Source organism: Apium graveolens, chromosome 1 (genome assembly GCF_009905375.1).
Source record: "Apium graveolens cultivar Ventura chromosome 1, ASM990537v1, whole genome shotgun sequence".
NCBI classification, from domain to species: Eukaryota; Viridiplantae; Streptophyta; class Magnoliopsida; order Apiales; family Apiaceae; genus Apium; species Apium graveolens.
In genome coordinates, this window is record NC_133647.1 from 53,454,325 (window position 1) to 53,480,455 (window position 26,131).

General features: G+C 34.6%; 1 protein-coding gene and 1 long non-coding RNA gene across 6 annotated transcripts; one reads left to right on the top strand and one right to left on the bottom strand.

Moving 5' to 3' along the window:
- Positions 1–2,400: 2,400 nt before the first annotated feature.
- Positions 2,401–7,039, top strand: LOC141663905 (pentatricopeptide repeat-containing protein At3g56030, mitochondrial-like). 5 transcript variants are annotated; one of them, XR_012551738.1, is made up of 4 exons: positions 2,401–3,507; positions 5,433–5,493; positions 5,998–6,053; positions 6,274–7,037. XR_012551738.1 is itself a non-coding variant. In XM_074469755.1 (1 exon), exon 1 carries the CDS (start codon positions 2,476–2,478, stop codon positions 3,439–3,441), a length of 966 nt encoding a protein of 321 aa, XP_074325856.1. In that variant the 5' UTR covers positions 2,401–2,475; the 3' UTR covers positions 3,442–3,626. The 5 variants fall into 5 exon arrangements, 1 of the variants encoding a protein (XP_074325856.1); XR_012551722.1 differs by having other exon boundaries at positions 5,998–7,039; XR_012551743.1 differs by lacking the exon at positions 5,998–6,053 and having other exon boundaries at positions 6,274–7,036.
- Positions 7,040–7,757: 718 nt separating this feature from the next.
- On the bottom strand, positions 7,758–10,257 carry LOC141719793 (uncharacterized). The gene is made up of 4 exons (XR_012574163.1): positions 9,716–10,257; positions 9,225–9,395; positions 8,944–9,112; positions 7,758–8,194 (listed from the first exon to the last, which is right to left on the bottom strand). It is a non-coding gene; the product is annotated as an uncharacterized LOC141719793 (long non-coding RNA).
- Between the last annotated feature and the right edge of the window lie 15,874 nt (positions 10,258–26,131).

Consider the following 26,131-nt stretch of genomic DNA (forward strand, 5'->3'; position numbering starts at 1 on the left):
AGAACCCCTACATAGTGTGGCATGAAAAGTTTTCTCATTCAGCAAAAACACTATTCATAAGGGTTTCAAAAATTTCCCAAAAATTGGGGTTATTACAGGACATGCAAGAAAAGCTAAATCTATCAAATTCTGAAGAACTTGAATTTCACAGACAACTCCAAAATCAAATAGAAGAAAACAATAGGAAACTTGGGAATAAATCAAGATAATCAAGGAGATAGAATAAATCTGCTCAGACTAGAGGAGCACCTTGAAAATAATTGTGAGGACTCTTTGTACACTTTACTTTGTTCAATTTTCAAATAAATTATAGCACTTACTAGTTTTATCAACCATAATTCAATTTGTACATTTAGAGTATTTAGTTATCATCAAGTTTCTCTTAATTTATGGCTACAATTCCAGTAGACATAAATTGGGGGAGATTGTTAGGAATATGTTATGAACTTGATGATAAGTTAAACAAAACACCCTAGTAGATTTAACTTAGTATTTTGTAACTCTCGACAGATGTTCTACAATAGTCCCGACGAATGAACTTTATAGTCCCGACGGATGACTTTTGAATATCCAACGAGAGTGTAGCTTATGTACTAATAAGTCTTGTAGCACATATCTGCAAACAACAATATATTAGTTGAGTAGATTCTGTATGATTCTTTAAGTCATGTTGACTACTAGTTTGATATACATAATAGGGTGACTAATTGTAAATATAAGATGTCTTGTAATTCTGTATAAGTGAAATAGAGTCAAGTGGCAGAAAGGCTCCCGACGGATGATCTACAAAGGCTCCCGACGGATGATTAACAAGGAAATCGACGGATGACCAACATAGTCCCGACGGATGATCAAATTCAAAATAGCTGTTGACAGTGACAACATAGTCACATGCATCGGGTGTTTGCAAAAGGAATGTGGCAGCCTAATTGCAGGATTAGAGAACAAAGAAGCATTATCATTTTCATGCAAATATGAAGATATTCAAAGATACCGGACAGTGTTATGAAGCAGCATGAAAATAGACTAGAAACAATTTTTTTTTACTTGTTTGTCTTTTTATCATGGAACTTGGTAGTATATAAACCAAGTGTAGTAAGTAGAACAAATAACTGAGATGGCAAGAATTATTTTCAGAGAGACAGAAAAAGCTGTATTTGTTAAGCATCTCGTTGTAATTCTGCAAGTTCATTTGTAAGCAACTGTGTGCTATTCAAGCATCACATAATTCTCATCTTAATATATATATCTCTGGTGGATAAATTCAAATCCACCAGAAAGTTGTAAAACCTTGTGTTTTAATTTTTTGTGTTTGATTTTTACATCTTTATTATTCCGCAATACAGAAAATTTACACAGTTATATTATTAAGTAAGAACACTTTTAAAATATGAAAAAGAAACAAGAATTACATTCAACCCCCCTCTGTAATTCTTGTTGCATTGTTTGGGAATAACAACTAACATCATTGCTAACATTACATCATAACATTACATAAAATCTAATATAATCATTATTCCAACATTGCTAACAACATAAATATACAAATTCCTTCCCCCTGTACTGAAAATTCTAGCAAAGAAGAACATCACAGCTACAAACATCTGCGAAGGTTTTCATGTTCCCTTGCAACTAGCAGAATCAATGCAGGATTCAAGCATTCAGGTTTTACATATACAAATCAATCTTTTCAATTAACCTAACTGTCATTTACGTTTTCTGTCAGACTAAATCTCACATCTTAACTGTCATTTACGTTTTCTGTCAGACTAAATCTCACATCTTAAATTGCAGGAATCTACTTCTACTTCAACTTGCCACTTGGATGGATTGTCTAACCTCAACTTTGAATAAAGAAATTAAGATATTTTCCGCAACTTTGTTTGTCTGGATTTCTGTCAAAAAATTCTATATATTTTCGTGTAATCAAATGTTACTTAAACTGAATAAGTATGAAGTATGCAATGTCGTTTAATATTTCAATTAGTAGTACTTCTAATTTAAATACGCCCAGCACCGCAGGCATAAATACTCGTATATAATAAAAGATGATGCATAATTTTTTTTACTGGTTCGAAATGATTAGACAAATATGTAATGAACATAAGAAGGGTTGACTAAAAATTTTACGGAGAACAATATTTTAATCGAGGAGAATGCATCATAAAAGTTGATTTTCTTTTATATAATCTACATAATATTTATTTATTAAATATTTTACATAATTTTAGTTAAAGATTTTATGTCATGGGAGATGCTCATTACATAAAAAAAAATTATTTGCATAATGGAGAAATGTACTAAATATGAGTGATTGTAATTAATATTTATATTATAAAATTTTACTAATTTTAATAAATTTTGAAATATATAAAATTGAACTGAGAGAGGAACGATTATGACCGGGACTGGGAGTACATTTGTTTCTTTCTAATTAACTCTGTTTTGACAAGTAATTCACACATTTCTGCGGGCATGTTAAACCCTCTCAAAACCCTCAATTTCTCATCACTACTCCTCCGCCGTACACTCACACTCTCCTTCTCCCCTCTAATCCCCACCACCTCCCACCATTACGATGAGCTCATTAACGCCGCCGGCCGCTCCGGCGACTTCTCCGCTGTACGCCGCCTCCTCAACAACCGCTGGCGCGACGGCTTTTTAAACACCAAGTTCACTTTCAACTTTATTACATCTGAACTCACCGCACTCGAGGAGACCTTACAAACCCTCAAATATCTCGATATCGGGTTTGCTAAGAAAGGCGCGTACGACTCTTTAATCGCTCGGTTGTCGAAGTTAGAACACACGCGCCACGCCCTGCGCGTGGCACAAATTATGGTCTCCGATAATGTCGGAGCTAATGCGATGTCATTTCACCCCATTTTGAATTATATGTCCAGGAAGAACAATGGTGAGGCTGTGGGGGTGTTGAAAATGATGAGAGGAATGAAGGTTTTTCCTGATGTCACCTCGTATAATTATGTGTTGACAGCGTATTGTTGTGATGGCAGGTTAGAGGAGGCTGTTAAAGTTGTTGATGAAATGGATGAGAATGGAATTGTTTACGATTCGAGAACTTATGACGCTCTTTTATTGGGTGCCTGTAAGGCGAAAAGAGTGGACGGGGGTTTAGTGTTGTTGAGAAGAATGGTGGATGAGGGAATGTCAACATTGTATTCAACACATATACATGTAATTAATGCATTGTTGAAAATGGGGTATTATGGACAAGCCGTGGAGTTTGTGTTGATTTATGCGGGGACAGATAAAGCTTTGGATCATGAGTGTTTCGGGGTATTGGCTAGGCGGTTGATTACTTTGAAGAAGTTTGATGAGGCCAAGTTGGTTTTGGAGGAAATGAGGAGCAGGGGTTTGGAAATCGAGGGCAAATTGGCGGAAGCGATTGAGATGAGGGATGGTAATATGGGAACTGATTAGGTTGTTGGCATCCAAGGGTTTATTATTTTTTACAAGTAGGTGAAAGTACAAGCTGCTGAAGTTTGTGTAAGTTTGAGATAACTAGTACAACATCTTGTTAGTTTAGAATTTCGAATGAGGCCTGTTTGTGGATTTTATAACAGCATGAATTGTCATATGTAATGGAAATAAGGTATCTTTGTCAATGATCATATGGACCTAAACAATTGTTTTCAATAAAGGAGGTGGTAATTATGAATTATATTTGTCATTACATGTACTAGCTTAAATCCCGTACAATTTAGTAGGTTATCATGTGTATAACACTATTTATTTTTATTTTTAATAAGCAAAATATAAGGATAATCGTTGAAACAAAATATATCTAATTTCGTATATTATAGCATAGTATGGATAACATTTTGTCTAGCAATAAAGAACATGGACCATAGATCTTATATGCTTCTTGCATTTTTTTCCCTCCAAATTCTTGCTATAATTCTATTAATCGTACATCGTAGTATAGGTATATCGAAGTTAACAATTCTAGTAAAAATTTTGGATTTTGATGCCTACAAAGATTGTTTAGAGGAGTTAGGCGCACAATTTACACAGTATATAATCACATGATTCATGCATGTCAACAAGATATATAGTACTTGCATTAAGTAGACATTAAATAATTAAAGATAAGGGTAAATAAAAGATATAATGAATGAATATACTAGTGACAACTGCCAGCTTATAGTTTTGTTAATGAATTGAACAGTCTTTTGTATTTGACATTTTTGTCTATCTATGTATATGAGTTTTGACAAAATTAATTCAAATTAATTCAACGAGAATTAATAGTTCAATCTGTAGAAAAAGAGAGGAAACTAAGGCAATAGTACTTGTTGGATTACATGGATGAGATCATGAGAATGAGATGGGTTATGATCAGAAAATACAGCGCTTGTTTGGGTGCGTGTAAGGCAAAAAGAGTAAATGGATGTATAACTCCATTTACAAGTATGGCGCATAGTTGAAAGTCAACATTGTATACAACACATATACATGAGATTTTAATATACATTGGTTTGAGGAAGTTTGATGAGGATAGTCGGTTTTGATTAAAAAGTAGAGAGAATTTGGTGGGTAATGGGAGTTGATCAGGTGATTGAGTTGTAGGTACGGAAGTGTTCGTAATTCTTTTTATCCTTGGATGAAGAGTTCAGGCTTTCAAGAAATTCATGTCAGTTTGACATATGGGAGGAACATCTTAATAGTTATACAAACTTTGATTTGAGGCAGGTTTTTTGTGTTAGTCACCCAAGGCACCTTAAATCAATGCGGAATAAGAAGATTACTCCTATATCTTAAACTTGTCCAATATTGTGGGTTTGAGATTATCTCAAGTTCCAGCATGTCCTTGTGAAATTAGTTTATGAATTGGTATATGAGATACTTTTGTTAATGTTAATTTGTCAAAATGAATTCAGGAACTCGATCTGTCTAAGAATATATTAGTAAAGTGCTATGGGCCATAATGTTTGGTTGCTCTTCATGTAAAATTTTCTAATTTCGACAGGGTGATAGGTCTATTTGCGAAATCTCGGATTATTTGTGGAGTGTCTCTGTACTTTTAAACAAGACGGGTCTTCTGGGGAGATGTATATTTTCTTCAAATTATACTGTTGTTATAGCCGGTTTATCTGTTATATGAGGAGATATCACTGCCACCAGTTAAAATGTGTGCTTCGACTTGCATTAATATATTGAGTTAATTGGACCAATTAAAGTATTTTCTTGGACTTGAAGAGATGTTACTTGCTGTATTCACCTTCTCACTTCTGATCGATCATTTGCTAGTGAAATGTTTAATCTGTGCAAAAGAGAGAAGGAAATGGTCTTCAACCTTGGAGAGAAGCGGCGGATCAGAGAGATTGAGATTGATCGGATGTCACTAGAAGCTTGATTCTTTCTTCACTATATAATGCGATAAATTTTTAAGTTTTCATTGGTTTCTGCAGATGTCTTTCATCGGTAAATCTGTGCTTCCTGCAGCTCTCGTTTTCTGCTGTGGTGCTAAAGGTATCTATTTGGTATAATTATATTTTTCTGTACATTTATATTATAATAGTCCAAGTTTCTGATCTATATCTGTACTAGCCAAAGAAAAATATGTAATATAAATTGTTGGTCAATATGGGATAGACTTTTTATCTTTACAAACTCAAGGACAACAGTCCTGCAAATTTCAAGGTTGTCATGTTTTTAAGATGTCAATAACTGACAACAGTAGGAAAATTTAACCATGTAATATGAAACGATACCTGTAGTTGTCCTGCAAATTTCAAGGTAGTCATGTCTCTAAGATGTCAATTGACAACAACAGTAGGCAAATTTAACCATGTAATATGAAACAATAGCTTTAGTTGGAGCTATTTAAGAAGAAACTTTACTAGTAAGGAAGAAATAACCTTGTAGAACAAACCTACTGCTACTGCAAATTTTTGAATAGTTTAATATATATATATATATATGGACTGAAGATAGCTTTGGCAGATTCTCAAACAAATATACTTTTGTCTGCAGGTTAACATTTTATGAGGACTAATCTGGCTCTATCATCTTCCTAATTACGTACCCATGTACTGAAGAATGATTTAATAGAGACTTCTTTAAGCAGTTTCTTGTTGATGAAAAGTTCCGTATGTAGTATGCTAGTGCAGCAAGTTAAATAATGCAATTAACAGATTTATTTACTGAACTTACTCTGACTAATTACATTGTATAAAATGATTTCAAACACTAATCTAAGGATGTGTACTGTGTTTTGAAACTTCATGATTTGAGGAACTCAAACTGCAGGTCACATTGATAAAGGTTTCCTCATTGCAAGGGATTGTAAGGCACCCCATAGGATGATAATGGCCAAACTCTTCTTCAGCTCGTCTTAACAATTTGTGGAACAAGTGATGCCTCAAATACGATAATGGAATTATGAATATCTTCATTTCCACCGACCTAAACAGCGAAGTGGACCTTCACAAGTTGGCTGAGCAAGATTTATTAAACCATAAAGAACGCTATCGACTGAGGTGAGAAGCGATTGCAACTGATACCGCTCAGCTAATGGAACATAGCTTAGGAGAAGTGCTATGACCCGTGTTCTTAAAGGTAATGACATGTCAGATGATGCTACTACAACTACCTGATGGTTTATGTCCGTTGTCTGATACTCTATTTTTCCGTTTACTATTGAGCCGCCGTCTGTTAGTTAGATCAGACAACGGGTATAAGATGGTCTGTTAGTTGGATCAGACAACGGGTATAAGATGTGTGAGATTGTAAACACAATGATTGTGAATTAAGCCCGTCGTATTACATCCAGAAAAGACAACATTTTTTGCTTGTTTTTGTCGTAACAAACGACATTACTCAAGGATTCTCACAAACTCATAAAAACGTTGTGTAGGCTGTCATTGAGAGTATATCATTAAAAACAATCCTACAACACTTACTGTTGTATAAACTTTGTTGTGTACTCAGATAGACAACAAATATGAAAATGAGCTCATAGAACTCTTGTAATAAATTTCTACACACAACGGTTTTGTATTTTAATGTATGGCATGATTTGATACATACAACTGTTTACTTGGCCCAACGTGTTGCATAAATACCTTTGATACAATATATTAAAATTTTATAAACAATGGTTTGATGGTGGTGTTGTATGAGTTAGTTTTGCACCAAGGTTTTGTTTTCGAAAGTATTGTTTTACTATTAAAAATATGATGTTTTTAATGAAGCTTGGTTATTAAAAACGTTGTATTTCTCAAAATATAATAAGTAATTAAATAAATGTAACTTTGCAAATCTGGAAAAAAAATTCTAAATTTAATTCATGATTGAAAATCATGGCAACATAGTTATACAAAAGCTAAAAGCATATTCATATCCCTGCCTTCATGAGTCTAAGATTTCTACTACAACTTAAAGAAAATATAGAGTCTACAAGGATTGATGTTGGTTACTCAAAACTCACTTAGCCTTTTCAACTTCTCTTGGCGTCTCCCATAAGAGCTATGTTGTCCTTGCAATATCATTACATCATGTGGTAGGTAATTTCCCAATCCGGAGAAAACAATCTTCAAAATAAATCGATAACGACTCTAAGTTAATGACGACTCTAAGTTAATGTTGTCATCCGGCATAATAAGAAAATCAAAGAACTGATAAATTTTAAATTTAGACAGAAGAAGAAACCATTTATCTAAAATCCTGCATTTTTAATTTAAGGAGAGAGAGACCTCAAAATTAAAAACAGACGTCTTCCCATGAATCCCCAAATAAGCCCTCGTATTAAAGTCGAATTGAAAGCTTAAACGGAACCACACAAATAATTAGCAGTGTCCTTGCTGTTGTGAAATTCATAACTGAATGAAATTCTAGGCCAAGAATAAAAATTTCGAAGAATTAATAGAATGACTGATTTAGTGATGAGTACACTAAAGTCACTTAATTGGAAATGAACACTTATTTCTTTGACAAGATCACTCTCTCCTTCAACAGTAGCAACACCTACTGAAGACCCTGACGATAAACATGCCGCTTTGGTGGGGCGCTTATGTATTGGCATATCAGCGTATGGTGAAGCACCTGAGATTATGCAAGAACTATCAAACTTAGCCACTGCTACCATGTCAGGTTTGAGTGGTGGTTCAACATCATTTCCTCTTTCTGTATGAACATGAGCTATATCACGCTTGACTCTTTGAAATTGCCTCTGGAATAGTTATCAGAAAACAAGATAATTACATTAAAGATCTACGTTACATTTGTAGAAAACATAGAAGTGATAGTCCAAAATATTATATATTGAAAAATGCATTTATTTGATATATATGTGTGCTTGGATAATCAAGTTTATATTTCTGTTTATTGGCCTGTAGAATAAACTTCATGGGATGGTAACAAATATTGAATTAAGGCATAACGGTATAGGTCTGGTTATTAACACAAACAAAACCTGATGTAGCCGAGCTCGTATTTCAAATATTTCGTTCTTCTATGGAATCGATGGTGCAAATTCCTTTAGGATAAATGCTTTGGTGTTGGCAGGGTTAACAACTACAAAGACCTAAATTAATAGACTATTCAAATTAGAACAAAAGCAATGGTAAAAAGAATGTGAAACTGGAAACATAAGAACACCACAACAAACATTATAAAAATGTGTAAATTTAAACGTACAATCAAAATTAAAATTATACATCAAAAGCTATATAGTAATCATATAAATTGAATTCTTATCCCTTATCTCAGTTCCTAATATTGTGCATAAGATAATCAGGAACAAGTAGAATGCAACATACTAGTTTCTTTTGGCATTTAAATATAAATGCCTCTCCCTAATTTATTATATACGTCAAATGCATACACCTACAGATAAAATAATAGTACACAAAAATCTCTTGCTTGGCTTCACTAAGATTCAAGTTACAGATTATAACGATAAGAAGGAATTTCACTGACCTTGCAGCAGCATACTTCTCATGAGCCGAAACTTGACTCTTGTAAATGGTCACATTCTTTGTCATCAAAACCTTCCTTTACATGCATTCTTTTCTAGGGAATCCACCAACCATTACTGCATAGTTAACTCCAGTGCATGCCTCGACAACATCAGTTGTTGCAACAACACCTGTTACAAGTTATAATACAGAAAGGTATTAAATAAACAGTTATACTGATGTTCTAATTATTTCTTTTTCATTATAAGTTACAACTTACAACCAAAGAGTGTAAGAACTAACCCTTCAAGAGAGGAAATGCAGCATCCACCAACTACATTTTCACTCCATTCAATGCCTCGGGAGCTGGTGGAATATCGAGCATGTGAAGGATTACAGGTTGGTCAATACCTAGCATCACTCCTTTGGCAATCATCGGCACAAGAGCATATCCAATTTTCCAAGGGCCAAGAACTAGTCATACAAACCTTTCATTTAGCTAGAAATCGAATCATGAGATTTAAACCCGTCCAATGGGAATATGATTCTTCTAATGCAAGCTTATACTGAAATCTAAATATCAGTTTTATTTAACCAAGTTAAAATTTATCATACTCTCTAGTAATCTACTGACAGGTGTAGAGATGAGAAGTCCTGCTAGGTAATTAAAAATAAGTCTCACATAATTTTTATCAACAAAAAGATAAGAAGCCATTTCAGTTAATGAAAAGAATGAATTCAGTTCAAGATAATGTTAAGAAAACAATGAATTCAGTTCAAGACAGTATGCATACCTTACATCCATCGGTCAAATAACCCTCTAAAAACTTAAAATTCCTCTTGTATACGGCCAAGAGAAGATCGATTACCCCCTAAATAGAAAAATTTAGACCTTATAAATGTCGTAATCGAGGCCCTTTTCGATCGGGTACTCAACAGAAGCAGGTCTCTGAGAGCCTTCCACCTTGGGAACTGAGTCAGTTACTGAGTCAACTACCGAGTCAAGTACATTTTCCAATTCTAAATCGGACGCGTTTCTCGACGAGTCAGTGCAATACGAGAGAGATGAGAGATTTGTAGGAGATAGTTTTGTACGAGATATTGAGAAAAGTGAACAAAATAGAGTTCTTGAGAGTGAAGATGCTATTGATATTAATGGAGAAAATTTTGAGTTTGAGCCCTAGAATTGGGAAGATTAGGGGAAAATGAACATACAAATCAATAAAAGAAGGCTAAAATCAAAATAAACATTTATGTATGTATAAATTTTGCATAACTAGGAGATTAGAAAGGGAGAAGAGAGGGGGAGAGAGAAGGGGAGAGAGAAATGAGAGAATGAAAAGATATTCATACCTGTGAAGCAATTAGACTGTAATATTTGTTAAAGGCGGGGTCTCTTTTGGGGAAAAATGGGAAAGAGCGGTCCATTTGCCGCTGCAATTTTCACATATTTTTCCCATATACCGCTTATATTCAATAGAATTTTTATTAAAATTTAAGTAGATTAAATATTGAAAATTATTTTACACATATATATTCATATATTTGAATTTGAAATTTTTTAATACTTTTTTCATGTGACTAAAATAAGTATATCTTAATATCCGTACGGTTGTATCTTCGAAAAACTCATTTAAAAATTTATATTGTTCATCTGGAATGAATCCCGTGTTGGGAAGTTGTAACGTCTGGAAAATATTATGTAATTTATTTTATCAATAAATAATTATTATGTGATTTTTTTGTGAATTTTCGTGAATTATTTGATGATGGATAATAATATTTGGATGTTTATTTCTGATAAAATTGAAATATTTTAATTTCCAATTATCCAGGATTAAATCTATATAATTTTGGTATTTTTCTGGTAATTTTTGGATTATTATATGATTTTATAAGGATTTATAGAATTAATAATGATTATTTCACGTAATTATAAAAATTACTTTTTAGAACCAGAAATCGTCGCATTTTTTCAACCCGAAACTCTTCCGAAAACTCCTTACTAACCTAATTTGGTAATTCTGAACACTTTTCATGTTTTGACTTTTTCGATTTGGGGTACGGTTTGACCTGTACGAGTCCCGACGTGAAATTTCCGATACGCAAATCATTTTATAGATCGATAAAAATCCGTATTTCCAAAAGGCGAGATATTATTACCTCATTTTCATATAAAGTATTTTATAAGAGTCTCTATTTTGATAATCATCAAATTCTGGTATTAAAATCGTATCGTCATTTTAGTTACTTAGCGGCTAAGTAACCTATTTTTGGATCCGGTCTGTAAATGTAATTATCGAAATATTAAATAAATAAAATATGCAATGGTTCTGTTAGCGATGTGTTGCTACATTGTTAATTGTGTTTGATTGGTTGGACGCGAAGATTTCTTTTCTAATTAATTATCGAGCTGTATGCATTTAATTCATTTTAAAGTGATTTTATTGAATATATATTCTTAAAAATGCTAAAATTGTTTCTAAAATTATTTTTATTATTTTATAATTTTATTTATTATTTTTAGGGGTTTATAAAATTTAGAAATCAATATTTTATTAATTATTTAACTTTAAATGATTTTCTGATTTCATTAAATTGTAAAATCAGTAATTAATTCGGAAATGCTTCAAAAATTATGGAAATTTTTATTCTATTAACTTTTAAATATTTTGAGAATTTTAAAAATTTCTTCGGGAATTTTCTGGCTTTTATTTAACTGCAAGTGCATTCGTTAAATGATAAATGTGGGTCTGAATGCGCGTTTCAATTTTTTTTTTTAAATTATAAAATTTTTATGATAATTAATTTTAATTATCTCGAGAATTTTGAAATATGTTCGGATAAATTCTCGGATTATTATTACTCGTAGGTTATTTGTTTAAAACGATAGTTGCGATGCGAAACGAGATAATAACGAAAAAAGAAAGAAAAGAAACAAAAGCCCCAAATTTTCCCCTGCACCCCTTTTTCTCCCTCGACCTCACCTTTTTTCTCATCTCTCGGGTTTCAATCTCTCTTTCTCTGTGATTTCTCAGTCTCTTCTCTCTCGAACCTCTCTATCTCTCTCTCGACTGTCTCTCCCTCATCTCTCTTTTCTCGTTTTCCTTCGATCCCTTCTCCTTCTCGGCTGCTCGCTACTAGTAAGCACCGTTATTCCGTCGCCCTTCGCCGCCCCGGCGAGGTGGTGGCGCGTGTGTGCCGCTAACTGCAAGTCTAGTCCTCATATATGTGTATTTATCTTTGTGTGTGTGTGTGTCTCACGTCGTGTGTGTGTGTATTGTGTCACATGCGTGCCTGTCCCTATGTCTGTGTATGTTCGTGTGTGTTGGTTGCTAGGTTGTTTTTGCTTCCGGTCATCTCTGTATTTCCGGTGACTGTGCAAATGTGTCCGTTCGGGTGTTGGGCGCGTGTAGCGGCGCGTGCCTTGTTACCTGTTGCGCGTGTTCTTGTGGATTGACTGAATTATTTTATTAATTACAATTCCTATTATCTGCAGGAAATTTACTTGAATAATATTTATGAAAATATATGTTTCGTGCGGGAAATGATTGAAATTAATCGGTGGAATTTATTTGGAAACCCGAATTTTACCGGGCACCAATACATCTTACCGCTGTTGACGATGACTTTTAACGAGTCAACAGTGGACCGTGATGAATTAATTCTGAGTCCTAAATTATAAATAAATAAAATTAGTTGAGAAACTAGTTTGAAAACGAAATAAAAAATAAGATACGAATAACAGTAAATAATAATTGAATTCATATCGGTGGTTGGGATTGGTAATTGGATTGTGGATTGGAGTGTGTTGTGGTTGTTGCAGTGACTTGACGTCGATTTGATTTCGACGGGTAGGCCGATAAACAAAGGAGACGCTGCCCGATTTTTGGGAAATTAATTCTGAAATTACGGGAACGTAACCTATAATTATCGGAGATGTCGAATAACCATATGTAGTTATATTATATGAACTTAAGTGCGATTGAGACAAAATAATTTACAAATAATCGATTGCCCTGTTTTTCAAAACAACGAATATATGTATTTTCTGAAAATAAATACTGAACCGAGTTTTGAAGATGTGAACCATAATTGCTATGTGTATTTCAATAATACATATAAATATGAGTTCGGATATGAAATCGTATGGGTAGAATAGGATAGCGATTTGATGTTAAGCTTAAGCGGTTATCTGAATTAGGGTATTTCAACCCTGTAGGTCCTAGACGGAAAACCCGAGTATCGACATCGGACTCAGAACGATCTAGTGATTAGACGTTGAGATCAACGAAGTTCCAATTGAAGGGACTGAATGTTGGGATCATATCCAGAATGGAATAGTAGTTTGACGATAAAGCCGAATGATCAAGTCGAATCAAAGTCAACTAGTAATAGCGATTAAAGCTTATTGAGGCAAGTATTCCTGAACTTTCTTTTAAAATACTGCAATTATTTATTCATTCCTATTCTAAGTTCAGAATAGCTAACTGTTTTATATTTCGCTGCAATTACTCTGATTATGCATGATTCTTTTATTCTTGTTCCTATAATTCGATTACTCTCTTGAGCACATACCCATTCTTTTGGGTGATTTGCGAACCCTGAATTGGGATGTTTTGAATTCAAAATGATTTGATATTAAAATACTCCACGGGCTGGATAGTGATATTTTGGGGATTGAGTTTTACTTAATCCTAAGGACCGGGACATGACCGGTGCCTTGAGATGGGCCGTAGTGTCTGGGGACCCGACTGGATCTATACAGGTAGGTATAGATCTGTACTGTATCCTGACTGATCACTAGGATATATATGCGAACTAGTGTCCAGTCTAATTTGTTGTTGATCGCCATTAACAACATTCTCTCTTAAAAGGTTTTATGATTCCAAAACCGGACAAAACCCTGATTCTGGAGAAGAATTTGGGAATCGCTTGTCACTTTTGGACTTATAGTTGAATGCTGGTGACATCCATCGTTTATTTGCTCACTCACTCAAATAAATAGAATTGTTTAAAATTGTTTTAAGATTTTGTCCGGAAGTCTTTCCTTTGGTATTAATGCTTGAAACTCAAATTATATACTTGCTGGGCATTTTTGGCTCACTCTTGCTTTGTAAATTCTTATTTCTGCCAAAAACAGATAAGGATAAAAGTGAATAGCTTTGATAGACAACAGAAGTTAGAGAAATCTCCGCTGTGAGAGGTTGAAGAAGTTAGAAGAATATGACAAGAGCATTAGTACAAAGGTATTTATTTGAGATGGGCCGTAGTGCCTGGGGACCCGACTGGATCTATACAGGTAGGTATAGATCTGCACTGTATCCTGACTGATCAGCAGGATATAGATGCGAACTAATGTCCAGTCTAATTTATTGTTGATCGCCATTAACGGCATTCTCTCTCAAAAGGTTTTATGATTCCAAAACCGGAAAAAACCCTAATTCTGGATAAGAATTTGGGAATCTCTTGTCACTTTTGGACTTATAGTTGAAGGCTGGTGACAACCATCGTTTATTCGCTCACTCACTCAAATAAATAAAATTGTTTAAAATTGTTTTAAGATTTTGTCCAGAAGTTTTTCCTTTGGTATTAGTGCTTGAAACTCAAATTATATACTTGCTGGGTATTTTTGGCTCACTCTTGCTTTGTAAATTCTTATTTCTTCCAGAAACAGATAAGGATAAAACTGAATAGCTTTGATAGACAGCAAAAGTTAGAGAAATCTCCGCTGCGAGAGGTTGAAGAAGTTAGAATAATATGACAAGAGCATTAGTACAAAGGTATTTATACTTGTATTCTAGTTGTTGTGAGTTGTAGAAGGTTAGATTCTTGTTTCATACTATAACCTGTAAACGATCCGGATTCAAGGGGTTATTTAGTTATTTCTTTATTTTATGTAATGATTGTTTAGTGACACCAAATCTTGACCCCAGATTTGGGTTGTTACAAGTTGGTATCAGAGCTACAGGTTATTGGTCACTGAAATAGGAATAGGTGAGGGTAAGATAGGAGTGATATGCCATATGAGGTAGGAAAGACCCTAGGCATATTCATTTTAAGTTCGAATTGAGTGCGGGTGAGGATTAGCAGGTCTGATACGGAATTGGTAAGCCAGGATGGTTGAGAGAAGTGTAAGGTGAATATTGCAATGTTGTAGGTATATTGAGTTCGCAGATCCTTTAGTAATGCGGAATCTATAGATCAACGGAGATTGGGTATGATACCCCACTTTTCATGTGGTTTTGAAGAAAATGCGATTGATTCTGGTGAGGATTTCTGTAAGGGAAGCTAGGTGAATATTAGTACGATTTAACTTAGGTATTAGGACGAGTTCCACGCCGGAGGCAACCAATTGATGGAAGCTGATGAAGAACCAACGTTGCACATTTCGAAGGCACCACCGTTGCGAGAAGATTCTTATCACTTATCGGGAGCTGCGCGAAGAATGATATCTACCTTACTAGGTATAGGTAAGACTAGCAAGAAGATATGACCCTATCTATAGACAGAATATCGAATCGCATGCGTGATTGCAAGCATAACGTCAAGGACGACGACAAGAATGTGAAAGACAGTACTAAATGTCAGCGTTGCGGTGGAATTACGAATAAAATGATATACGACGATAAATGAAGTTTCGTCGACTAATAAGTGCGATCAGAATCCAAGAAAAAGTGGAAGAGGTACTAAAGTGGAGAGACCCTTATATGGGCATTCTTTTAATTAGATATTTCATTAGCGGATCAAGAGAATAGCAAGTAACCTATATAGTAATGATGACCAAATATTTGATTTTCAAAATTTTAAAATGAGATTTCGGAAAAGATTTTCTTAATCAACTTTTAGAAGATTTTTGCACGAAATGAGTTTTACAATTTGGTTGTCAAATTACTACTTAAGTTCTTGTTATTATAAACAGGAGATGACCTAACAGGATAATGGATTTAGACTCAGTATAGTTAGTTCAAAGGACCGAGTAGACCTACCAGCAGGGAGGAAGTTTAAAGTTTTCCGTGAAAAATGAAAGTAAACTTTGTTTAATAAAATCAATAATTGAATCAACATGTTAAAATATTATTTACCTAATTCATGAAATTATTAAAATTTAATAAGATTCGTGATTCGAGCGGTTAGAGGGTGATTGAAGGAAATGAAAAAAAAAATTCCAGATGATTGGAGAAGAATCGTCTTTCTATCGACAAAGTTGAGGCATTACGTGATCGACGGTTATTTTACGCGGCATACATGAAATCGAAAGAAATGACTATGAATTTTGGGGGAGTGCAATTATGATCAAATCATCAAGGCAATTAATGTGGAGGCATTTCCGGGCGATCAATCCGCTGGCATCTCGCATTCACGCCCCCCTATGACTTCCGCCACCTGATCTAGTAGTCCCATCAGTCATTTCAGAAGTAGTCTTATCATCAGAACTCCCATCGCTTTCATCAGAAGATGACATTCTAAAGATCCAGACTGTGAATCTCTCATTCGAATGATTCCCGGAGGCATACGTAAGTGAAGCATGGAAGGTGACCAACACTGACATTCTTTCTTCAAATACGATAGTATATATATTCTTATTGATTGTTGAATATGTGTGAGCATCTTCTATCGATGAATCGTAGGAGGCAAAAACGAAAGAAAATTTCTTGTATTCCTTCTGAATTGTTTCTTTTCTCAAATTATTAATTCCAGATTGAGACAAACAGTGTTATGGTATGACGCTTTGTCGAAATGACGAAGAGTCGGGTGGGACGCCACCTAATCATGTACTGTATGCCATATAGTATGAAATACTGGCCATCTTGAGTACGAATATGGTTGTCTCATTTACATCTAAATCTTCACTCATTCACTCATTCTTTTTCTTCAATTTATTGATTTATAAATTCTTCCAACTGTTTGTTACATTGTTATTCCCTATCTAGCTTTTCAATCAAAATCATATTCATAAACTCTCCTCTTGCGTAGAGTCTGTTCTTTGACGATTACAGAAGAAATGGAATAGTCCAGTGTGACAGGTAGAATTACGTGTCGAAAGAAGATATGATTGCAAATCGATAAATGGTGGACATTTGCGAGCAAGGAAAAATGGATACACCGACAAATGTGGACATGGTGAAGATATCAAGTCAGACAGTTGTTCTTACTAAAGGGGTCTCATCAGTATGATAGATTACGTTAACGCGATGCACTTCAAATCAGAAGATTTCGACAAGAAATAAATCGTTAGTGAATCGTAACGAATAAATTAGTTATAAAATAAGGAAGAAAAGTTGTGTGCGTCAGACAAAGCAAGCGCGTGTCGGAACGACAATTGAAGATCAAGGGAATTCTGAACAATGACTCAGACAGGCGGTTAATACGTGAAGCATCCCTTCATCGCGGGAAGACATTCGTCGTGAAGATTCAAGATAGAAGAAACCTTAATTGCAACCAAATTTCGAACGTGTTCTTTAAGAAACTGTGAGGTTCTCCAGTTTAAGTAAATAAGTTACGTTGAATTTGATATCCATTCCTGGACCAGAGACGAAAGTTGATGCAGAACCATAAATGAAGATGAAGAAATGGTGACTCGACTGTGAAACCTTTTAAGAAACAATGATATAACGACTAAGTTTCCACCAAATTGTGACGATAATAATGAAAACCATGCGCGGTTATTAAAAGATAAATAAATTAGTTAATGAAATTGAGGGTGTATCGTCAACAATAGAGGATTAATGAGAATAGTGGAAGGATGCAGTACAATTTTTAAAAATAACTATACACAACTAGTAATGATAAGAAATAAGTTAAAAATGCTCGCAGAATGAAATTTTTGAGAAACGACAGGATAATTTTTAAGTTCACCAATAATATTTCGTAATATTCTGAAAGAACTGAGAAAGGTATGGTTATATTAATTATTGTTGGTGTAAGACCCAATTCCCATTTAAAAAGATATATGCTATGCCAGTCAGATGCTGATCAAAATGATAAAATGTGAATTATGGGAATTGATGATTTGGTTGATGAAAGTGGGTGGATATGATTGTGGATGATTTGGGTGATTGGTGGTGTCGGCTTGAGTCCGACTGGTAGTCAACGATGTAGGGGAAGTGCTGCCCAAATTTTCGGAAATTACCCTATATTTAAGGATAAAGAAGTATATTGTCATTCTCGTCAGTACTCCAAATGATTGCGATCTCGGTTCTTGAAAAAGTTGTTATGACTAAACCGACTTTATATAATTGGTATTTGATTCCAGTTAGCTAGTCAACACTTGGTTTAAGGGATCAGTTAAAGAGTTAATTGATCAACTGTACCAACTAATGGTTAGTTAAATGGAGATCGATTCCAGTTAGATTGAGTCAAGCTCTAACATGATTTTCAGATCCGAAATCAAAGCAATTAGCAAATTGGAGGAAGTAATGGCATCAGCAGAAGTGGAAATTTAGTAAAAGTAGTGTGATGTTGCTGCAAGCCTGTGCGAGATTTTATCTAGATGAATACGCCTTTTCAATAGATAAAAGGAACAGAAAGTTATTGGTTCATGCTAGTGAGAAGAATATTTCAAGAACTGAAGGTACGAGATAAAGCAAAGAGATTATATTATCTGTAATAGCGTTCCAAGAAGGACTTGGATGTATACCCATATCGAATAACAAGTTAATGGAAGCTACTATACATTAGTGGAGAGAACGTTTGCAAGAACTGAAGATCCAAAATAGGGCAAAGAAATATTACCTTCTATAATAATACTCCATGAAGGACGTAAATGTACCTCTTTATCAAATTACGATTGAATAAAAGTTGTTGTGAAGTACTGGGAAACTCCTAAATACAAGTATCTGATGTAAGACAAAGATTGACGAATTCTGCATGTGAACTCAAGAGAAAGAAATGTTGATCAGTTGGAGAAAGCCAAATATGTGATCAGTGATGATTTAAACGAGGTTAAGAAAAATCGCTATCAATGAATTGTAATAATTTTGTTAATAAGAATTTAAATATTATAAATAAAAGCCTGCATTCTAGCATTAACTCCAGAAATGACCTATCCAATGATAAGCTGATTAATATTATTAAGAAAAAGAAATTCGTTATGTTTAAAAGAGATAATGAATAATGAAAATGGAGAAACAATAAAGAAAAGAAGTGGGATCAAAAGGATGATAAAGAAATTTTACAAAATAATCCAGGAAATATGCAAGTTGAGAACGTCGGTTGTGCCAGAACTGTTGGAGAATGAGGTGAAATGCATATAGTTGGAGATAGGAATTCGTTTTAAAAACACGTGTAAATAGGAGTGATTAAACAAAGGTATTAATGGCAAACTGCTAGAGAAGAACGTTACAATGAATCTCACGTCAGAATTCTTTAAAATTAAAGTGAAGTTCCGGAGGTTCGAACGAATGCTTTACCAAGATTATCTCAGGGAATGAGGTAGGAATTTCTCGTCGGATTCTGCACAGAGTCAAGCTGGTGTCAAAAGCCCTGTACTGTATAATTCAATAGGGATGAAATAATGAGTGAAAAAAAACTTCAGAAATGTGGAATGAAAGAATAATGAAATAAAGAGTGTTTTGCGCTGTGCACAAAAGTGATCATGAGAAAAAGAAGAATGGAGGTATGAAGTTACGCATCGATTATCAGAAATTGTAAGTCCGAAGATTAAATGAACATAATGTATCAGGAGTATTTGGATAGTGTAATTGTATTTATTGATAACATCCTCACTAATTCAAGGACTAAGGAAGACCAAGATGAACGCCTGAAGATATGCCTGCGAAGAGTTGAAAAAAAAAATAGCAACTGCATTCTCAGCTTCAAAGGTATGAATTCTGGTTATAATTGATTATGAGCTACGATTGCTTGGTTAATTATCAACCAGGAAAGGTCCATTTAGGAACATATGTTTTAAATAGAAAGAAAAGAGTGAATACCATTAAGATTGTTTGGAAATGGTTAAAAGAATTGAAAAAGTGGGAAATTAAAGAATAGGTTTTGATCCGTCTTTTGGGTTATGCTGATACTTACTTTGTTGTTGGATATCAAAGGTGGTATTAATACAGATGATTGATGTTGACTTCAGCATGGGACGTTGTAAGCATCAAAGTTCGTATTGATATCTAATTTGATATGACAATAAAATGAGTATTAGTATGACGCCCTCAATCTCGGGGTTAGGAAATGAGGACTCACACACCTCTAATCTAATAATTAAATATGCTTAAACCTCGATTAACTACTAACAGGATCAACAAGATAAAGTATGAGACAAGATCACAACTACCAATCACAAAATATAACTTACAAACCCAAAATATTATTGAATAATCAATATCGATTCCGGTTGGGAACCGACAGATAACCCATTGTATCTTTAAACACTTCTTTCTAGGCGTGAGCTCACTCATAATTACCACTACCTCTTCTGGAAACCAGAAGCCCTCAACACAGTAGGGACCACCAGGTACGCTCTTACGAGCAGTGCGCCTAAGCCTGACCATCTTCTTGCTTAACTGCCATGGTTAGATTAAAACAAAACACATGAGTATAAAACTCAGCAAGTAACTATATAGCAGTTCTACAATATCAATTCACAATATGCTTTACCAAACTCAGGGCATTCTACTTTATCTGATCTAGGTGGCAGATTTCCATCTTTTGGGTTAAGGAAAGGTTTCTGAAGAATATTATGGGGCTTTCAAGGAACAAGGCTCAAAGCAGGACGAAAGCCAACATTCATCACAAATCATTAAAGGATCAGAATAGATCTTTCAATAGAGGAAAGCAACAGTATTTCAATATATAGAATCAATCATATGATCAACAATTTCAAGAATCAGGGTTCTCGAGCTTTAAGCTTCACGATAACATAATCAACTCTTTTCAAAGCAATAAAAACCCTTTTCATTTTCAAACATCAATTTACTGAACAAAAAGTTTCAGTTTCCCCTTTTTAAATAATCAATTAGAACCCTTGACTGGATCACTTTATCTTTCCATTTCATTATATACGGGTGATCAGCCTGTATCGACCTCCATTCCGGTCTTTAAGGTACCAATTGGCATAATTTCAGCCTTAAGTTGGACTAGCCCCGCTAGCCTCTTACCATGACTGGACTAGTCCCACTAGCCTCTTACGTACCAATCCAATCCATCAGGAATTCATTTGGAAAACCTTGAGTTGGAAAAACAAATAGGTTTTCTAAAATCCATTTTTATCATTACCAAGCATTTGAAATCATTCGGACTCTTTCAAGTCGAAACTCATTCTTAATTCAGATTTTAAGGAAACAAAGTTCAGGGAGTGATTCAAAGGTACGCAAGGAACAATTCATAAGAATTTTGTATCAGGGATAACAAAGCACTTAATGTAATAGCCCCAAAATTTTGAACCTTTTTGTAACCCTTATGAATAGTGTTTTTGCTGATTATGCTGAATAAGAAAACTTTTCATGCCACACTATGTAGGGGTTCTTTTATTGTTATTCTGAGATCTTATTAGTACTATGTATGGTATATAAGTGTATGTAAAGATCGTCAGAATCCAAATTCGAACACTTTGATTTTTCCCGAAAATCCACCAGATACCGAAAGAATTGAGTATAAGGTAACAGGATAAAAATGATTTAAATTCAAGGATTATAAGAGAGGATCATAAAAGGAATATAATGTATTGAGAAAGGTTAAGGAAACCCAAGTAATAAGATACCGGGTATGATCCCTCAAACGATAAACGAGAATGAAAGTTAAGCGAATCGTATAACAGATCAGCGGTCATTAGCCAAGTAATTAGGAGCTAATCAAAGAGGTTAGTGATGATGATGTCATCAAACCAATAAGAAGGGGACAAGCATGGGAAGATGACATAGGATTGATGACCTAAGCATGACCAAAAAGGGAAGGAAGTGTGGTTGATTTCAAGCCACACAAAAAATCACCATGGTTAAAAGGTAAATAATTAAAACAAAAGCAAAAACAACCAACAAACAAATCATAACACCAAAAACACAAGTTGACTTCCCATTTCAAGCTAAAAGCTCTCGGCGCTTTCATTCTTTCAAGAAAAGAAAAACCAAAATCCAAGTTCCAAGTTTCATTAATTAGTGAGGTAATTGTCTAAGATTCCTTATGCATAGATATAGCTATCCTATAAGTTTAAGCTTCAAATTCCTTCACAGTCTCTTCCTAAAATTCATGGAAGAAGAGGGTGAATAGTATTTTTCAAGAACTTAAAATTTTGTTCTTGAGTTTTTGTTTAGATTAAGCTTTGGTAAGGACTTTCAAGGGTGATTCCGAGCTCCTTAGTTACTTTTACTCACCAAGGAAGGTATAATCTCATACCCTAGCCCTACTTTTGTATATTTAGAGCTTTTGTGTTTGGTATGGTTCATGGGAAGCTTGATTATTGTGTATTTAGAGATGTGTTGGTTTTGTGATGTGTTTGGAGTTGGTAATCTTGTGGATTAGTTAAAGAACTTAAGTAAAGCTTTTAGTTCATGTTGGGAAGTAGTATAAATTTGGAAATATTGAGTTTTTGGGGCTGTTGTAGCATTGTATGAATGGAGTTAGGTTGAATGATTGAATTGTGGTTGATTGGTGGTTGATTTGGAGTAGGATAAAAATTGGTAATCGCGTAAACATAGCCGTCGTAATGTCCGATTTACTTTAGACTATTTTTGTTCTTAACATCAGGACCCGAGAACTCACTGTTAGGTTTTGACCATTTCCATGATTAGATAGTTCATGTTACGAGCTTCATTTTGATATGTGGTTCGTTTGAATCCGATGTGCGGTTTAGGAGAAACGACCGTTTTAAGTAACGGCGTTTCGCGAACGAACCATTACCCCTCGCCTTACTTTGAAACATTGGTTAAAGACCTTAAATTACTAATTGGAGTATGAAACATTTATGTAAAGTGGATTAGGCAGTTGGTAAGGTGCTCACGAAAGAATCTCCTTAAAACTCTTAATGGTTAATTTATTAAAAATGGTGGAGCCGAGGGTACTCTAGCGACTTAAGAGAATCATTAGGCGCAAAGCGAGCGTTAGAGTCTAATTGGTTAAAGTATAGATTCTTAAGCGACTTTGGTTTAATTCCAACTCATATGTGGTTTATAGGTTACCAGACTCATCCCAGGACTTTTACCACCCCCAGTCGCTCAGGCAAATTTTCTACCCGTTATACTGTTGTTGTGATGTATACATATGTATATGCATTATCTTGTGATAGATGCATGGTGGTTAATTAGCAAATCTTGCGATATATTAGAGCATGTGATACGGTATATATGCATGTATATTTCGTAATCTTGATATATATTGTTGATTTAATTGCTTATAAGTTGCATAATACCTATGCTAGAGATAAGCAGTAGTTGCGTATACCCTTAGTATAGGGGACCCAAAGGTGAACATTTTCTAAAATCGGGAGTCGATGTTCCCGAGTATATTATATATATTTATATATATATAGATATAGATATAGTTTTCAATACTATGAATCGAATAAGGTTTATTCGATAACTTTATTTTATTAATGAATATTATTTTGAATATTTATTCGAGGGCTTTTGACTCCGTTAATTTTATTAATGAATATTATTTTGAATATTCATTCGAGGACATATGACTCCGTTTATTTTATTAATGAATATTATTTTAAATATTCATTCGAGGACATATGACTCCGTTTATTTTATTTAATGAATATTATTATTTGAATAGTCATTCGAGGACTTATGACTCCGATTATTTACTAATTATTATTCTTTATTTTATTAAAGAATAATGTGTCGATAATCAAACTCACTTTTGATTATTCAAATAAAGATAGTACTTTCGTATAAGTATATCTTTGGTTATTTAATATTCATTTCAAGTATAAGTTTTAAAACTTCTACTTCAATTATTTTTATAAAGATTATTCTTTATGGGAATATTATTTAAATAATAATATTCAGATATTTTCTAATATATTGGGACTGATATATTTTATTAAATCAGCATCACTCCAAACATTCTTAAAAATGTTTTCGAGTCTTCAAAATGATTTCAAAGGTTAGGGCGGATCCCAAAACTCATTTTTATATTTAAGATCTTCCTTTCGAAGAGGATTTAAATACTCGCTCAAAACCTGAGGGATCCGGCTCTGTGGTGTATTTTATATTCGCAACAAGGTTGCTATTCTGATAAAAGAGTTTTTGATTACTTACCCAACACTCGGGAAGTAAAATTCTTGGAACAAGTTAATCCATTAACAGGCATCGCCTGGGAAATATCGGTGAGTTTTCCTTTCCAACTAGATACGACTTCTTGGTGGAGCCGTATCAACAAGTTTCTACTTGGGAAAAGTGGGGACGAGCTTTACATTTCAGAGTCATGGATTTCATCTGAACTAGGAGTGGCGTAAGTGGTCGAGTAGCGCCGGCCCAGCCTTATTATATTGGCCTAAATGGCCCGGAAGTTCCGTTAAGACGGTCCATTCCTTAGGAGTCCAGTGTTCGGTTGACAAGTAAATCCGACAGGTTCTCCTCTACATGTAGAAAATGGTGGGGTTGCACTACTACGACTGATCATCGTAAGTGGTCATCCTGGCGTGGCAAACTCCCGTAATGAGTTCATCATCCAATTGGATATTTCTGCAACACTACCCAGAGCACTTCGATAGAAAGGCTACGGTTGGGCGATTGTTGAGTGTTGGCAGGGTCGAGTTTTCAAAATGATGTTTGTATCAAATGAAGTATCTCGTAACTTCATTTTATTTTGATGATATTTTAAAGATTGATTCTATACAAGTTTTGTCTTGTAGCTTAATCTATGGGATGAACTATTTATACATTGAACGGTGGTAGTTCAAGTAGTATTCGGAAAAGATATAAGTATATTGAAGTATCTTGTAACTTCATCTTTTAAACTTATATCTAGTAAATGATTATCTTGTGCATGTCAAAGATTTTCAGAAAAACGTTGGGACAAGGTTAGATATATGAGATCACTTTGCAACGATATTTTTATACAGTTATAAACTGGAACTCTGTGTATATTATACATGTCAGAGGATTTCAAAGATTGTGAAAAGTATATATGTATATATATACTGAATACTTTGCGACTTGGTCGCGTTAAGATATTAGCTTGGTTCATTTCTTCTTGACCAAGACTTTCATGAGTACTATGAGAATGCTCATATATTGTTAATTATTATACATATTATTTCGGTGGGCTTGTTGCTCACCCTTGCTTTCTTCTTTCATCACACAACAACAGATAGAAAAGATGAACAGGACCAAGCTTCCAATTCGCAAGCGGTTAGGAAACGTTCCGCAGTTTTCTGGAAGCGTTGATGCCGCTGTAGCTGAGGTAGAAATTACCAATAGGCTAGACTTTCAACTTCTGATGTACCAGACTTATGTATCTATATGAATTGTAATAATGGCAAAGAAATGTAAATTTATTCAGAAACCCTTTTAAGGTGTAACGGTTTATAATTGTGGAATAAAATAACTTGTGTTATTTTTGGTATTCATCTCTGAGACTATAACTTGTGGTGTGTGTGTGTATATTGTGGGGTCACAGTACTCAGTAGTTGGTTGACTGTTAAGATTAAGTATTGATAAGGGAAATGGAACTCGTGATAACCCGAATCCCCGACCCCGGATTTGGGGGTGTTACAGAAATGGTATCAGAGCCAAGCGTTATAAACCTCAGAGATGATGTGACGTTAAGATAATAAGTTCACTAAGATAATAAGAACTCTTGCCAATTTCATAGTCGGGCTGCCTAACGTAGTACTGACAGTTAAAACCCTTACGGGAACCCTTGTAAATATTATGATAGTAACATAGTTCGTTCTCGTATAGGGCAGCGGGGCACCGAATCCTGAGGTTCAGGAGCATCAGCATGAGGATATTTTATTACATGTTGGAGATCAAATTGTGAATCCGGATGAGATTCATATTGAGAATGTTGCGGTTGAGGATGTTATCCCAGAATGGATTGTTGTTGAGGAGGATCTCGTGGAGGATCCTGACGAGAATGAAGAGAGGACCGCTGAGGAATTGATGACCGTAGTCAGGGCGATTACCAGAGCAAGAATGGCCGCGAGGGTGGCACTAGAGGATGAAGAGTTACCAAGGGCACAAAGGATAATGAGGGCAGAAGGAGTGGGGCCTTCCATGACATCAATTATATCAGTATCAGACCCTCTTCCA